General features: G+C 37.2%; 1 protein-coding gene and 1 non-coding gene across 2 annotated transcripts; one reads left to right on the top strand and one right to left on the bottom strand.

Moving 5' to 3' along the window:
- Positions 1 to 876: 876 nt before the first annotated feature.
- LOC145127547 (uncharacterized) lies at positions 877 to 1,542 on the bottom strand. The gene has a single exon (XM_079062725.1). The coding sequence runs from the start codon at positions 1,540 to 1,542 to the stop codon at positions 877 to 879; it is 666 nt and encodes a 221-aa protein (XP_078918851.1).
- Positions 1,543 to 2,687: 1,145 nt separating this feature from the next.
- On the top strand, positions 2,688 to 2,794 carry LOC145128126 (small nucleolar RNA R71). Its single transcript, XR_013716727.1, has one exon. It is a non-coding gene; the product is annotated as a small nucleolar RNA R71 (small nucleolar RNA).
- Positions 2,795 to 18,438: the final 15,644 nt, after the last annotated feature.

The raw sequence follows: 18,438 nt of genomic DNA, 5'->3' as shown, positions 1-18,438 counted from the left end.
ACCCATGAATACTTCCATAAAATTTTCCACCATGTCGTGGAATATTGCCATCATGCATATTTGAAAGGTCGTCGATGCGTTGCATAACCCAAAAGGCATGCATCGATTTGCGAATGTTCTACTTGGACAAGTGAAAGTTGTCTTCTGTTGATCATTTGGGTCAATAGGAATCTGGAAATATCCCAAAAATCCATCTAAGAAACAAGAATAGCAATGGTCAGATAATCGCTCAAGTATTTTATCAATAAAAGGAAGAGGGAAGTGGTCTTTGCAAGTGGCATCGTTTAGCTTTCGATAATCGATGCACACCCGCCAACCGGTTACCGTTCGTGTAGGTATGAGTTCGTTCTTCTCGTTCGTCATGACTTTCATCCCTCTTCTCTTTGGTACTACTTGAACTGGACTACCCATGGACTATCGGAAATCGAACATATGATCCCCGCATCTAAGAGCTTGATAACCTCCTTCTTGACCACCTCTTGCATGTTCGGGTTTAACCGCCTTTGATGTTGCACTACCAACTTTGCACCTTCTTCAAGGTTTATCTTATGACAAAAATATGAAGGGATAATTCCTTTTTATGTTGGTAATTTTCCATGCGATGGCATTTTTCCTCTTCTTCAAAACTTTCATTAACTATTCTTTTTCGGTTTGTGTAAGATCAGAGGCTATGATCATAGGTTTCTGATCACCCTATTCTAAATATGCATATTCTAAGTGTTCCGGCAAAGTTTTTAGCTCTAAATTCGAGTTTCGAACACTGAACATGTCGAGTCCAGAAACATAACTCAACGAGTTGTGCCCAGTTTTCCCGCCTGATCGCGAATTTTCGTCCAAACTCGCCGAGTTTATCCCTTCAACTCGCCGAGTTGACTTTTAAGAACTTGTTATTATTTCTTCGTATTCACTTTTTTCGAGTAATCTTTCTATCTCCTTTAGGTCTCTTTCAGCATCAAAGTCATCTTCAAAGGAAATTGAGAATTCGATTGACTTGTCTTCTTTCCATTCTTCCATTAATTCTTTCAAAATGTCCACCGAGAAGGTCGTGTCATTACTATACTTAGAATGCTTCATGGCTTGATCGACTCCAAATGTAACTGAAACATCCCCTACCCGAAGGGTAATTTTTAATTCTCTTATGTCCACTATATCGCATGCAGTGTTTAGGAAGGGTCTATGAAGAATGATCGGCAATTGATGGTCTTCTTCCATATCTAGTACTATGAAATCCATGGGAAATACGAACTTATCAACTTTCACCAATAGGTCCTCACATATCCCCCTTGGAAATGTCGCCGTTTTGTTTGCTAGGTGGATCTCCATTCGAATTGTTCTTTGTTCCGGAAGGTTCAACTTCTTAAAGAATGAATATGGCATAAGGTTCACACTCGCCCCCGAATCAGCCAATGCAGAACTAGTAGCTAAATTCCCGAATTGGCATGGGAAAGTTAAACTACCCGGGTCACCCATCTTCTTTGGTAATTTATTCAACATTGCAACTAAACAATTTTCATGAAGAACCACCTTGGATGCTTCCTCCATCTTATTTCTATTTTTGAGCAGGTCCTTCAAGACTTTGGCAAACTTGGGCATTTGTGCAACCGCCTCGATAAAAGGGATGTTGATTTGAAGGGATTTGATGTGTTCCAGGAACTTTTGATAGTCTTCATTATGTTTATCTTGTCTAGCTCGGATCGGGAATGGAAATGGAGGTTGATACGACTTAACTTGAGGTTTATTTTTTTCATCAGGTGAAGAACTCGTCGAGTTCTATTCTGGAACTCGTCGAGTTCTATTCGGGAACTCATCAAGTTTTCTATACTGTTGAGGATTTCATATTTTATTTCTCTTCATTCGGTATCGAGGTCAGAGGAGTGATTATTTTTCTGCTCCTAGTCATCACTATATTGATGTGTGCGCCTTTTGGATTTTTCTCGGTGTCGCTAGGAAGTCCGCCCGATGTTATTTCGTTGAATTGCCTTGCAAGTTGCCCGAGTTTCTTATCAATATTGAGGATCCAAGATTGTTGATTCAGAAGTAAAGCTTGTTGATCTTTCATCATAATTTGGTGCTCCTTCATCATGTTCTGTTGCTCTCTTATAGCAGCATCAGAATCATCATGTCTTTTCTTGGATGCACTTGCAAAGCGTGCAAGCATGGCTTCAAAGTCAGACTTCTTTTCTTACACCGGTTCTTCTTTTTGATAAATTCCTCTCCCCTTTTGCCTATACTTTTCTTCCTTTTCCTTCTTATATTTATCATATGGTAGCCATTATTTTTTGAGTTTTTGCCAATCCTCATCATACCTGTCGCCACTTGAATAACACACTTGCACTTTCCAGTTCCCATTCTCATCAAGGTCATAATATTTAGTAATGTGGGGCCCGCTACAATTGTCGCATCCCACTCGGATGGCATGGATGGATTGGTCGATCTCTGTCATCCTACGATCCATGCTTTCTAGCTTAGCCATCACTGCTGCCATGTCATCGGAAACCGAATTTACCACCTCTCGTGTTGAGTCGTGCCTTAGGTTATGATATTATCTAGAGTGCTTAGAGAATTCTTCAATCAACTCTTTAATAACTACGGGTGTCTTCTTCGTGAGTGGTCCTTGAGAGTCAAGGAGCTGCCTGGTTGTCACATTCACTCCATCATAGAATATTAAAACTTCTTGCTGAATGTTTAGGTCATTATGAGGGCAGTTCCTCAAAAACCCTTTGTATCTTTCCTACGCCTCATAGAGTGACTCGCCTCCTTGTTGTTCGAAGTTTGCAATGGCCTTCTTCAACTTCGCTACTTTTGAGGCAGGCAGAATTGATCAATGAAATATTCGCACATCTTTTCCCATGTTGTGATGCATCCTGGAGGTTGTGATTTTAGCCAATCTTCCACGACTCCCTTGAACGTGACCTGTAGCATAGGAAGTAGAACAGTATCGCGAGGCACATTCGGGATGTTGAAGTAGTCGGCTAAGTCGTTGACCTCGTCGATATGCTTGTATGCATCTTCATGATCCTTCCCGTAGAATAGGATGTGCTTCAGCTAGGTTAGTATGTTACCTTTCAACTCAAAGTTTGTTGTTTCTGGAATTGCGGGTTGCACAAGTCCTAGCCCAGTATCATCACGCATTCTCCTCTTCCATTCGCCTATGGGTATGTCTACAATGTCAGCCATCTCTTCTTCTGGTTCGGTCTCACTTCCTTCTTCAAATTCAGGTGTATTTGGCTCGAGATCTTCTATTTTCTTGTCAAAACCGCTTGATTCTCTAATTGCCTTGTCCTTCTTTTTGCAAATAATTGATTCCGGATCTTCAATGGGTGGCACTACTGAAGAACTTGAACTTCTGGTCATAAACTTCCTGGAACAAAACAAAAAAAACACGCGTAAAACGAACAAAACGAAACAAAAAACGAAAATGAAAACGCGACCAACTCGTTGAGTTCCGTAATGGAGACGACGAGTTAAACGCAAAAACAGAAAACTGAAAACGAAAAATTGAAACAGAAAAGTAGTAACTTTGTATGAAATGAATTTCACATAAAGGATCGATAATACTAGCAAATAAAATAACTATTAGAACCGTTCCCCGACAACGGCGCCAAAAACTTGATACGTGTGGAATAATGCTAGTTTTAATCCTGCTAACCTAGACAAAAAATAAACACATGAAAGGCAGTGTACCTATCAATTAGCAATATAGTTCAAGCAAGTAGGGTATCGAACACAGGGAACGGTAACAATTAAAATAAATACTAGAATTACCTAAACAAAAGCAAGTAATAAAAGAGGGGTTTTCTCTAGTTTTGCAAGACTAGAAACTTAAGCAATCAAATAACACTTAAACAAAAGACAATTAACAACCAAAGGGAATAAAAGACAGCTAGATTCAATAAGATAAAGAGATTCTATTTAGATTTCGATTCACTTATTCCTATGGTTGATTTCGTGGCAAGTGCAATGGATAAATATATCATTGATTACCGATTTCTAATGTGATTAGTTTCGTGTTCACTATTACTAATCCTGTAGCAAACAAGTTAATTCAAACAGTGGCCGATTGATTAAACTGACAAGTTTCCTAGTGTTCAATTCGAATCAAGTAAGACTTGTAATATTAGTTAATTAAAATTTTCAATTAAATCAACGCATATGTGGTTGTTCATCACACATGCTCACACATTTATTTATTTATTTTCTAGTTAACCCTAGGTTCATGTTCACTAATACTAGGCATCCAATCTTGTTTTCACAAAAATATAAGATTAAAGCAATTAAGAAGATATTCATACAACTCAATAAACTTGATTATTAACAGAAAATAATTATTAAAAACATGAAAGCATCTTTTAACAAGCTTAACAAGATAAATAATCAACTCAAATTAATCCAAACCACTCAATCAAACCATATTAATAAGATTATCTACATCTAAACAGAAGTATGAAGCTTTTAGCTCATAACTACAACAAATATCATCCTAAAATCGAAATCTAATGATTCAAACATGGTTCACACAAAAGATTAAGATAAAAGTAATGTTTGTTTGCCTTAGATATCTTCAAGATTGACTTCTAGGTTGAATTAACGAAAACCAAAGCTCCCAAGAACCCTTCTGATCTTCAGAAGTCGCCAAAAGCCTCCAGAATGTGTTAGGGTTTCGGGAATAAATGACATATATATATATATATATATATATATATATATATATATATATATATATATATATATATATATATATATATATATATATATAATTTCCAAAATTCAGCACCAAATCGTCGAGTTTTTAAGATAAGCTCGTCGAGTTTTTCACTTAATACGCGTGTACGGCAAGGCACCCTTCAATCGGGAATCTTCCAACCTACTCGTCGAGTTGATGGCCAACTCGTCGAGTTTTTCTTCATTTAAGCCTTCTTTCTTCAAACTTCATTTTCCAAGCTTCCAATTGCTATTTCCACTTCCTTTTTCGTCCGATCATGTCTTTATTACTTAAATTGAAATATTATGCTAATTAAGAACCTTTTGTCCATACTATGGGATAAAATCAACATAAAATATTAAGATAATGTATGATTTTTATGACTAAATAAGCACATATCAACGGAGGAGGCGATGTCTTTGAAGAATTGGGCACCACTACTATCTCTTTCTGCCCGGGCACAAAAAACCCATCGCCAAGAACATTCCCAATATCGCCAAGAAGCTTGGGCACAGACACTGTGTTTCGCATCTTACAAGGACAGAGGCCCACGTCATCAGATTCAGTTTCTTCGTCCGACAACAACACCACGCGTACACTTCATTTTTTCGAATAGGAGTAGTACCTTTTCCTGCTTGACCTATTACAAGAATATCGGCGTAAGCAGAGGACAGAAAACAGGCTGGGAAAATATCCCCAACAACCGGTTGAGAAGACGAGGCAGGTCCGCGAGAAACAACATTTTGTTGGATTAGTGTCTAAGTCCATAACTATAATTGGTATGTACTTGACCCGACTCGGCATGGTCCATTTGGGTTGCATGGCATCAGAACATTTGGATAGACCGGTTATGAGGAAAAGACATTTTGTGACATATTAATATATTATAAGTTCTAATATATTAATATGAAATCATGTTATTTAATTAGTATTGATCAAGAATTAATTTGGACTTAATTTAGTGATCAAAAAGAGACTAATTAAATATATGGGGATTGATTGTGTAAATCATTCATTCTTATATATGTGGGCTTATGATCCAAGATTCCTTTATGTTGGGTTTAACCCATGTGGTGATCCATGGATACTCCATGGAGGTTAAAACCCATGGAGCATAAGGAATGGGAAAAGTCATGAGTTACATGGTGTAACCCTAATAGCCACACTATATAAGAACCCCTTTAGTTCAAGAAATTGGCACTAGTGATACATATTTTGAGGGCTAGCCGATTTGAACATGTATGTCTTCTTCTCATGGTTATTCCAAGAGTTCATGATGTTGTGTGAACCATTTGAGGTGTCACACTTGGGGCACTAGGCTCTCAAGCTTCATGGAGTCAAGCAACAACAACAAGAGAAAACATAGATCCAAGGTATTTAGGGTTGCATTTACACTTAGGAGTGTTAGAATGTTCAAAACCCATCAGTGGTATCAGAGCCTAGGCTTGTTTTCCATTATACTTGATGCAAATTGCTGAAAAATGCTGAAAAAGTCGAATTTCGGGCATTCTGGGCACTGGACTCGCCGAGTCCACTGATGAACTCGCCGAGTCCATGAAGAAAATCATCCTACTCGGCGAGTAGGTTGATACACTCGACGAGTAGGAGCCCCTGACAGCATATCTTCGAGTTTTTTGGCTAGAAATGGACTAGGAACATTACCATAAGCTGTTTTTAAACCTATAATCTTGTTTTTGATGTGATAATTGTCAATAGATTCATGTTTTGTATTAGTTTAGTGATTAGGCTAATTACATGAAAAAGTTTGATTAAATTATCTTGTTCTTACGAGTTGCTTAGATTAATAGAAAAGTTAATTGATTATGTGTTTTCAATCCATTTTAATCTAAGAGTTGATTCTAAAATGTGTTTTTGTAACTTGTCCTCAAGTTATATGAAAAGTCACATTTAAGTTTCATAAATCTCATAAAAGTTGGTAATGGTTACAAAAATGAAGAGTCTTGTCCTCAAGTTATGGAGGTTCAAGAGTCACTTCATTAAGTAATAAAATGTGTAACCTTAATTAATTCCATAAATTACAAAATAAAGAAAAGTTACATTCTTTTATTAGTTTAAAGTCTTCCATAACTTGTCCTCAAGTTATGGAACTTGAAGAGTTTTTTTTAATTAAAACTACTTTAAACACATAAGTTATGGAATTAATTAGTTTTGAATAGTTTCAAAACTTGCCCTCAAGTTTTGGAATTTGAAAAGTTTTCTCTTATGAATACTTTAATTCCAAGTTAGCCCTTAGAATTTTAAAAGTTAAAATTCAAACCCTTATACTATTATTATAATTTTAATTATATAGATATGTATAAGATAAAGTCAATCTTACCGTTAGTAGGCCTCATTCACGAAGCCAGTCTATAAGGGGGGTATAAGGTTACTGCCTATAAAATGGCAGTTTAATGGGTGTCCACTCTCACCCACCGCTTCCTTGACTGGTGGAGGGTCGTTAGCCGAACGGGTAGGAAAGGACTATAATTCTCCCTTCATTAAAAGTATTAATGATAAATACTAAGTAACTAAACACTCGTACATTCCCAATCTTAGTTACTTAGGAAAATGTGAAAAGGTGCTAACCCATGAAATTACACTTTGTACCTTACCAAGTCATTAGTGGAGCATGTGTGGTTAACCGGCACACTAATAAGGACTAGTAAGAGTGGCAAAGGGTAACTTGACTCTATTATAGATCGATGGAGCGTGTGTGGTTAACCGGCACATCGATTAGGTGATAAAGTTAAGGGTACCAAGTCAATTTGCATGGTTATTCACACCTTGTTTGTGATCCTCGGCATCCCAGTCACAAACTTGAGAGGGCACAATCGAGATTCAAACATGCCATTGAAAGTTCAATGTATCTCAAAAGATCTAGGAGTTTCAAATCCAATTAAAACTTAATTATATTTCATTTTTCATGGTGGAAATTGGTAAATCGTCATTTACCTACCTTCAACTATTTTATAACTTGGATTACGGCATCCCTCTTCCAGTTATAAATAGGTTGTTGGGTCCTAGCCTTAATATTTCATATTGGGTGTTATATTAAGGACTTTAAATCAACTCTCTTGAATATCTCCCAAAAGATGATCTTCCCAAATCTCTTGAAACAAGCTTTCCTAAATGAAGATGATGTCCCATGGAAATCATACTTCTTTCACCTCCTCCAATTATTCTCCCTAACCCACAAGTTCCTGAAAAGTTTAAGGTCACTCAAGCAAAGGTCTATATGTGATCACATCTTGGAGATGTAGTCAGATATTGACAAGCCGGGAGAGTTGGGTGTCAAAGTCTTGAGAAAGTTGGTGACTCAACTATTTTCTAAGTCACATAGTGAGTTCCTTTGGGACTCCTATGAAACAGACTATGACAAGACCCTTAATGATCTTATCTATTTGCTAAGATCAACTTCCTAAAACTTTTTGGACATTGACAATGATGACATTGGATATCCAGTAAAGCTCTCTCTTCCCAATGGAAAGGGATCGGCCATAGTCAACTCGGTTGACCAAATGGTAAAGAGAACGGCTAAGTCTGAGATAGTCCCATTATCAAGGGTCTATTGCCAAAAAAAGGGGCATTGGTTGCGAAGCTGCCAAATTTACCTAAGGATATTAAAGTCAATAAGTTTGACTCTACTTCGGGTAAAGTCCACTATCTAACTCTGCTAAGTTTCTATTCTGAGATTCTTGATACATGATGTGACTGGGTCACATGTTGATGTTTTAAGAATCAAAGAAAAAGTGAAGAAACTTAAAGAAAGAATATGTTGAATCTGATGGCATAGATGGATTTCTATCGCATAGTTTGAAGATCGGATTCTTGAGCTACTTCTTAAGAGTTATGATATATTGCTTAGGAATAAATAACAACAAAGTTTTCATGTGCTTTTGCATTGTAAGGATAGTTTTTCCGAAAAGTTTTAAAATAAAAGAAATTTTTTTTTGATTTTATTTATTTAAAAATATCCTTACAATGGCATTTGTGAAAACTTTTGTTGCTTATAAGATTCCATTAAGAGCAAGAGTGGAAATATGAATTTGATTCTTTCATTTGTGGTAGTGTCTAAATTTACCAAATAAGGAAAGATTCTCATCACCTAAGTTTCAGTTGGATAGAAACTTGGAATCATGCAAGTTATATAGCATGATGAATAAGAACTTTCAAGCATTGGAAAAATTAAGACTAACTACTTGTTCACATGGATGTGTGAGTCAAGTAAATGATCGAGTACACATTCTTGTGCACTGATCAAGCCCACCACAAATAATCGTTAAGACTATTCGTCATTATTTACTAAAATTCAGTAAATATGGTTATACTTACAAGCTTAAGTGTAATTCTGAGACATTGGAAAAGGTTTCAATGTATGGCAGAGCGAATAAGAAGAATCAACTTAGGCAGAAAGATAAAAGTTTCTCAAATCTGAAAAGATGGGAGAGTACTTTAGTATCATGTTATATAATCATCTTAATGATTAAGAGACCTTATGACAATTCATCCTCTAAGTGCATTCTGGTAGCTAAGAAGAGGAGCTATGAATTGTTGAAGTGGTTAAATCAAGAAGATGATTTATACTTCGTTCCAAAAACAATTCCTAGAGTTATACTCTAAGATTGTAACTTGAGTGACATGTCTTAAAGAAGGTTTAAAACACTTGTCAAATGTAAGAGTAAAAGTTTTCTACTCTTGTACATTTGAAATTGGTAAGTTGTGATGTTTTGGATAAAACAAAGACCAACTAAGGCCAATTGTGTGAAGTGTTTGTCTTGATTAGAATCCACACTATCTCTTGAATATCTGACAAGAAAGTCTTATATGTCAAGAGGACAGTGGGAGTCTTAAAGGTCTTGAAAGTCTCAAGAACTAATCAAGAATAAAACCTGAAGTTCTTCACTAGCACACGACTTGAGGTTTATAACCTATCGTGTCGACATGTCTGTGCCTATTCAAGTTGGCTTTGCATAGGAGTTTTGAGAGTTCTCAATTGGTTGAACAGCTACTTGGAAGCAATGGCAGGCCCTTGAGCTGCCAAATGGCAAGAATTTAAGATTGCACAAGTTTAATCCATATAAGTGTGGATTTGTCAGTAACCTTGTCTTGTGATTATGGTTTTGACAAAATTCATATGGATAGGAACTCATACACCATAAAATCTAAGTGTCATAAGGTTTCTCTCCGATTCATGAAAATGATGGTGAGGAAACACTTTCACTAAGTAGATTTTAGCTAGATAGCAATTGTGATATTTGCATTCTCAAAGTCGTTAGTGGAGCGTGTGTGGTTAACCAACACACTAACATGGACTTGTGAGAAGTGGTAAAGGTCTAAACAATCGAGACTATGATTACGACATCCCTTTTCATAGTTCTTAAAATTGTTTAGACACACCTGTGAGCTATCTAAGATAAGGTGTATGATATTGATAAAGTTTTATCAAAGCAATCTAGTATCAGAAATCTAAACTTTGGTAAGAAAGTCAATAAAGTATTGATTTCTAGAAGTCCAGCTGATTTCTGATTACATGTCAAAGCTAGTGGGAGCATGAGTGTTATGATAATAATCATCATGTTAGTGGGAGCATGATAATTATGATAAAGATTGCAAGTTAGCAATGTTAATTATAGAAAACAAAAGTTTCAATTCGTGAGGCTGCAGGGGTTGAAAAAGTTGTTTTGCTATAATTAAGGGAGAGGAAATTATACTTCATTTCAATTCTAAAAGCTTAGATTGAGGTTTTAAGTCGTATTTAGTCAAGGATATATATATGAATTTCATGTTGGAATGACTCAACATAAGGGAATTCTATATATGGGTCCATTATTTGCGTTCTAAAATTCGATTATGATTACTGCATCCCTTTTCATAATCTGAATTATGAGAACTTGGCAAATAGAAATGGAAATGTTATAGCAAAAGACTGGTTTAGTCTTTATGTGAGACATCATGACTCGTGTCCAATATGCTTCGGATATAGGATCGATTACATGTGCTATATTTATCCTTTCTAAAATTTTCCAAATGCCTGGGGCATTAAGAAGGGAAAAGGTCTAGAACTGGATATGACTAAAAGGATTAAGCAATTGTCGAGGACAATCTAAGGTTTACCAAAGATTGGTTGCTCAAGGACAGTTGGAAGTATAGTGTTAATTCTGGAAGGACCATATTGACATAATCTGAAAGGAGGCAACTCTTATTCAGAAGTGATAGTCAAAATGGAATATGGAAATGTTTCAAAGTTGGAAATTATTCAATCTGTGAAAGATTAGGAAACTTAATGCAAGAAGGATGTTTCCAAGGAGTTGATCTCCTTGGAATGCTTTGTAATGGTTGTTGTCAAGTCTTTCTGACTCTGTGCATAATCATTACAGGAGGATCAATGCATATAAGTTTAGAATCTAACAGATTTCAGTAAATGGCATGAATTTGGAATTCTTGCATTTGCAGTAAGGATTTGGGACTGTGAAAGAGGATCACTGGAGTTATGTTCAATTGATCTAATTCACAAAGTGAAGATCATAGACAAACATAGTATGCATACTTGGTGTATGGCATGACTAGTGTTTAGAAAACATAGTGTACATGCTTGGAGCATGGGACAACTATTGTTTTAAATTCAAGAATAAAGTTGATAGCTGAAACAGTATACAATGAATAATGTGTAATCACATGGTGATAAATAAAAGGTGTTTTATTTATGTTCATAGGTTTTGATACCATATTAGATTCTATTATTATTGTGTTTCATTTTGCATGTTTTGACTTCCAGAATAACTAGGTCGTTCTTCCTGATTGACTAAGTTATTCAAACTATCCACAGTCGGTCATATGTTGGAAGTAGATATGAATCAAGACTGTCATGGGTTGGCTTGTAGAGGTCTAAGATCTTGGACAAGGGGCTACAACACTCATGAGTGCTCATAAGTTCTGAGTATTGGATTCAACTCGCGCTCATTGGAATCACTTCATGGATTTTATCACGAGTGATCATGAGACGATAATATCTTATATTCTTCAAACCTAGAGATATGAGTTGTTACTATGAGTTGGTTGTACATTGATTGCACGAAAACGCATTCGGTAACTCGGTGTTATAAAACGTGCCTTTGTGTATGATTCAACAAGTAGTAGAACAAGCCATATGAGTCGAAGTTTATCCATTTCTTTTACCTTCGGGATAAAAGCGATATCTGTGGGCCCCTCGATGATTTGGTGATGACAAATGTAAGTGCTCGGCCGGGCCTGGAGTGATTTGATTTGTTCAATTAGTCAATCGTCATAAATCGGAAATCGGGAAACAACAAATGGACAGAGAGAATGATTATAATCCATGTCTCAGTCCATATGATATCTAGAATGGAGGAATATATGATCCCTTATCTAATGGACAAGTCATTGACAAAGGTCAGAGTTCGACAGCGGCTTTTGAGAGCTACGATTGCCAGTTGGTTCCTGAAGTCATACGCAATAATAGTTTTAGACTTATCCAAGTGGGAGACTGTTGGATTAGTGTCTAAGTCCATAACTATAATTGGTATGTACTTGACCCGACTCGGCATGGTCCATTTGGGTTGCATGGCATCGGAACATTTGGATAGACCGGTTATGAGGAAAAGACATTTTGTGACATATTAATATATTATAAGTTCTAATATATTAATATGAAATCATGTTATTTAATTAGTATTGATCAAGAATTAATTTGGACTAAATTTAGTGATCAAAAAGAGACTAATTAAATATATGGGGATTGATTGTGTAAATCATTCATTCTTATATATGTGGGCTTATGATCCAAGATTCCTTTATGTTGGGTTTAACCCATGTGGTGATCCATGGATACTCCATGGAGGTTAAAACCCATGGAGCATAAGGAATGGGAAAAGTCATGAGTTACATGGTGTAACCCTAATAGCCACACTATATAAGAACCCCTTTAGTTCAAGAAATTGGCACTAGTGATACATATTTTGAGGGCTAGCCGATTTGAACATGTATGTCTTCTTCTCATGGTTATTCCAAGAGTTCATGATGTTGTGTGAACCATTTGAGGTGTCACACTTGGGGCACTAGGCTCTCAAGCTTCATGGAGTCAATCAACAACAACAAGAGAAAACATAGATCCAAGGTATTTAGGGTTGCATGTACACTTAGGAGTGTTAGAATGCTCAAAACCCATCACATTTCCCCTTCTGCCGAGAGCAATCTAATGAGCTCCCGCATACGTTTTTCAGATACGGGAGGGGGAATAGTCTCCAAAAGTTCAACCTCCCGGTGAAAAAGCTTTATCCAATAATGACAACGTAAGGCCATCTCCAAGGAAATCTCGGCTTCGGCACCTGCAAACACAAACACCAAGCATGAGAACGGACAGGCCAATAAAATACTATGTTCTTATTTTTGTATAAAGGGTGGGGGGGGGGGGAGAAGGAGATGAGCGAATACCACATCTCATGACGAATAATTGCACCATCTTCATACGGGCCCTCCAGGCAGCACTCATGCCGGCTGCAGCAAGGATGAAATCTTTCCAGTTCTCCCTGATGACAGTAATGTTTCCCAGCCATTTGCCAAGAGCTAGGTTATCCCTGAATAGCTTGGGTAGTCGGCCGGGAAAGTCTAGGGTCTTACGAAACCCGCGCCCCACAAGGTTTCGGTTGACCCAAAGCCATTGTCTCTGCTAATTTTTCTTCGGATTATCTTGCTCAGAGATCAACTGACGAATGCCCCACCTTTTCACTAGCGTACGGATGCTAGAGTTTGTAGACGCACAAAACAAGTATCTGAAATCCCAAAAAGTGGGTATACAAACCAGAGACCGACAGATCAGTTCGAAGTCCTCGATATTATTGACGACACTTGGGCTTAATTCGTCAACGGAAAATCCGTAGTGATGCACGATCATATCAAAGAAGTCACACGTTAGCAGGCCTAACCCTACTTCGAATAGAGGAGCATGAACCCCCACTTACACCCGAGGGAAGTCATAGATCGATGCACTCATAGATCGATGGTCCCTTTTCTGGAATCATCACGGCATGCTCCGGTAAGAAACCAAATTGTTCTTGCAGTAGTCGATAGTTAAGAATGGATAAGTGATAAAAAAGAAAAAAAATCACAAAATGCCTGATTCGCTACAATTAAAGCAAGGAAAGGAGGCAAAGGTGAAAGGTCTGTAGTAAATAGGGGATTTTAAAGGTAAAAATGGCGTCACGAACCGTCTCGTGATGGATCTGACACACATCAACGGCGCTGTCTAAAGTCTGTCGAATGCCAGAAATAATCTCAAACATACATGTGTTGTAATATTGGCTCGAACGGCCATTCTCCCAAGCCAACACATACGTCTACAAGCCTAAGGGACTTGTTAACGTATCCCTTAGGAAAAACGTTAAAGAAGAAAAGTCCAACTAGCGCCAAGCTTGGCCTAGTTATAGTTCGGTCATATCCCATCTGAGGCCAAGGCCAGGCTTCCGCCTGTATGGACTAACTGGTATGGCGGTTAAGCGGCAGAACTACATCTTATCCTCTTCTCCCCAGGAGAAATACCCCAAAAAATGTGGAGCCAATCAAAGAGCTCCACTTTCCTATCTTACGATAACCACGATCATCATTATATCGAAGATTCCTCTCTAGCCAATGGGGGGACGAGATAGAAAGACGTGATGTAGGATCCTTCAATACGGATCCGCCACATCACGTCTCACGAGGGAAGGCTCAACAGAATTAGTTAGGAGGCACGTGCCTCTCAATCAAGTATAAAATTACCCTTTTTCCTCATGGAGAAAGGGGACTGGACTCTTTTTCTCTCAGACATACCTTATCTTCTCTCGGAATCAGTTCTAACTTGATCGTCGGAGCTTCGTCTTGGGAGTCTCTCCCGGACGTTGTCTAACGATTATCTCTTTCCTTTGTACTGTGATACCAGGAGAAGGAATCAACATGACTCTCACCCTTGATCTCAATCCAACCATCTCCAACATATCATAAAAAAAACTGTTGACCTTTGCTTAAGAATCAATTCATCATCTCTAACACTTCCCATTAAAATCCAATCCAGTTACCAAAATGCCATGTAAATACAAAGTTATTTCTAATGTTATAACGTTAAAGCAGATGAATACATAGTAGAACTTTGTAGTTTCACTGTACACAAGATAAATAAATAAAAAAGAAATAAGCCTCACCAAAATTACATTTCACCCAAGTATCAGTTTGCTTTTATCGGATTGCAAACAAAATCAGCTATATTTAAGGACAAAAAATTTAATCTACTTTTAAATTTATAATCATGAAAATTATAAAACGTTTTACCTTATGGATGCCAGCAAGAACAAAAAAAGGGACAACATGTCTTTGAGCTGCAAGTCCAACCATACTTAATCCAACAGGTGTAATCACTACACCATTTTCCATGACAGTATGGGCCTCAATAATAACCTATTTGTAACCACCGATTGTTCCAAGGTATTATTTAATCACTTAATCATTTATTTATTTGTCTAATTATGCAAGTTGTGTGGGCTTAGTGGAATTGGTCTTTACTGAGTGGGATTTGCTAAGGTCGTACCCCGGGTGTAATCCTGGTGTACGCGGGGTGTAAATGGATCATTAAGGAATGCGGAGGCATGCACGTACGCTTAGCGTACGAAGTGGTACGCGCAACGTACGTGGTCAGGACCAAAACCCTAATTTTTAGGGTGCAAGCCCTATATAATGTCATTAAGTACCAAGTGTTAGCCTCCTTATCAGTCTCATATGTCTAGAAACCCTAAAATCGAGTCATATCTTCCATTATTGAGCGTGTGAGCTTTTGGAAAGCTTTTGGTGTTCATCTTTTTGCATTTTGAAGGAGCTGAAGAAGCTAGAAGTTGCTTAGCCTGAAGAGGAGGTCTTCGATCCAGAAACTCTACCTTATTTGCCAAGCTTTTGAGGTATCAAGTTCTCATCTTGCTTGCTAGATGCTTAGATCTCTTTTTGGGTTAGATTGTATGTTTTTAGCCATGTTTTGGATGGATGTTGGGATTAGGATGTCCCAAATGCTTATTCCTTTATATCTAAGATTTTCATGCACTCCTTTGGCATAAAGGTGCCAACTTTATGGAGTTTAAGGGCTTCATGCATCCATTAAGTCCTTCATTAAGTCCTTTTTGAGCTTTAGAGCTTCTTATAGTCATGCATGGACGTAAAGTTAGCAACTTTGCGTGGTATCTCAGCTTAAAGGGGTCAGATCTGTATTCTGGAGCAAAGTCTTAGGGAATTAGGAGCTTAATCTCGAAGTTGGCTGAATTGGTTGAGTATGTTGGGTGTACAAACCTTCTATGTAGTACGCTTTGCGTACCAGCTGAGTACGCCCAACATACACAGTCTGATGGCATTTTGATTATGGACTTTCGGTTTGGGCCTTGGTTTGGGCTTAGAAGGTTAGGGTTTAGTTGGGCCATCTGTTTTTGGTAGTTTTTAGGCCAAATATGTTATTGGGCCTTGGGCTAGGGCCCATGTGGAAGGATTGGGCCCAATTAGGAATTGGGCCATATTTTGGGCCCATTGGATTGTGGTTATGGACTTCATTCTTGGGCCAAGCTAGGGTAGGGGTAAAATGGTATTTTTACCCCAAGTAGAGATCGTTGGTTATAATGTAAATCTCAAATGCTAATTAGTTTTTATGTCGCAATTGATAGCTCGACGAGCTGTAGGACCAACAGTCAGGGATCATTTATTTCATTCAACTTTTCGAGGTGAGTTTCCCTCACTGGGTTTAGCGGGTCTAAGGCACCACGGCCAACCCTTGATGATTATGTTGATATACTTGTTGTCTGTATGATACTTGTATGTGCTTGTATATGTATGCTTATTGGGCAGAGCCCGCATTGCGAGTGTCGGTGGGGCCCGTATCTCATTAGGCGGGGCCCGTGTTGCGAGTGTCGACGAGGATCGTATCTCATTGGGAGGGGCCCATTATGCGAGTATGGGTGGGGCCCGTATGTCATTGGGCGGGGCCCGTTATGTGATATGTTTGGTATGTGGTATCTTGGAGAACTGACTAATCTTTGTGCTTATGGATTTTAGTTTGTGTTTCAGGTACTTCCAGTTCCAAAGGGAAGAGCTCAAGTTGACTGCATCGCACACACCATTGAGATTCCGCATTTGATATTTACTCTGATTTTGATAACATTTTATACATTGGTTTTGTTGAGATGTATGAATAATATTTGAAAATACTATTTTATATATTATAAAAGCGAAATTTTTGGGACCATATTTTTGGATGTTACACTATTACCAATTTCAAAACCAGGGTCAAAATGGTAAATTGGCAGATTATTTGTTATCTGTGAAATAAAATTCAGCTATCTTTTTAATTACTGCAGTTGGGTTAGAAGTCAACCCTTTTGCCAAAGTCAAAGCCAGCTGTTGTAACATTGACACCTTATCTTTATTTATATCAACAACAATAACATTGACCTTAAACCTCTTTCATTCTAAAACATAAAGCTCCTCAAGAGAAAGGATCATGTCCTATTTCTCTTTAAGTGTTTTTTGGTACCAGAAAAGGGAAGTTTAAACAGAGCTCAGAATGTCCTGTCAATAAAGAGGCTAATGTTGTAAAATAGTAAGCAAATATTCCATTTTTTTAGTCTACTTTTTATTCAATCAAGTCACTCAACCATTTTTGTATTGCTTCGATGGTTGCCAAGATGATGTGGCGCTCAAATGGCATATTTCGTATAAATTAGAAGCGAAATATTTTTAGAACATTGATTAATAAAAAAAATAATGTTTTAATTAAAAACAAGCTTTAAGTACTTGAACATAGTGAATGTGAAGTCGCGTTAGACCAGCATCTTGGGCGGTATGAGATGACAGTAAAATCTACACTTCAACCCCGCAGACAAAAATATTCATTATGCACACATAAAAATTAGTATAAAAAAGCTTAAGAGAAAACTGCCACTAAGGATGTGCTGCATCACTCATACATGGTATGGACTATGTTCAAAAAATCAAAAATAACAACGTTGAAGTTATTATGGATCTAAGTTTGGGCGTTTATTGCATTTGTAATATGAAAAAAATGTTTTTTCGCATGTGTTAATATGATGTTGAAGAATAACTAAAATATCGCTTGAGGCAGATTCACTTGGAGAACGATTACACCTAGTTGATATGGTTCAAAAATTAAAAGAACATGCGTTCTCATTTTTACCAGCTTTCTCTTCATTTTCTGAATGAAGTTTGATGTAGTTTCTCATCAGATACATGAGGTCCAGATCCTAGAACCTGGTGTAATAAAATCATATTAATTAAAACAATACATCAAAAACTTATAAAAAAGTCTGAAAATTAAAAATGGAGAACAAATGCGAACATTGGGACTATGAACCACAATTTAGAGTCATTATGGACTCACCTGTGTTATGTGCTCTGCAGCTGCAACTCTTTCTTTACAATTTCACAATTTACTGTCACAAGTGTATTTGGAACACTACCATCAGTCTGGAAGAAGGTTTGGGGATATGAGAAAACAATAACATAAATCTTTCTCAAAAGTTTCAAAACTTTAACAAATCTAACTTTTCAGTTTTTACTTTTAAAAAATAACCATAGAGATTTACACTGGACAGGAGTTATTAATATCTTATCTTTTGGAATCTGGGTGTAAATTAATTAACAACATATAAGGATCTTTCAAAGAATTACAATCACATAATATTTACATAAATTATATA

Source organism: Lactuca virosa, chromosome 7 (assembly GCF_052849685.1).
Source record: "Lactuca virosa cultivar CGN04683 chromosome 7, Lactuca_virosa_CGN04683_v6, whole genome shotgun sequence".
Taxonomy (NCBI): domain Eukaryota; kingdom Viridiplantae; phylum Streptophyta; class Magnoliopsida; order Asterales; family Asteraceae; genus Lactuca; species Lactuca virosa.
The sequence above is the reverse complement of the archived record's forward strand: the minus strand, read 5'-3'. Positions and strand labels throughout refer to the sequence as shown.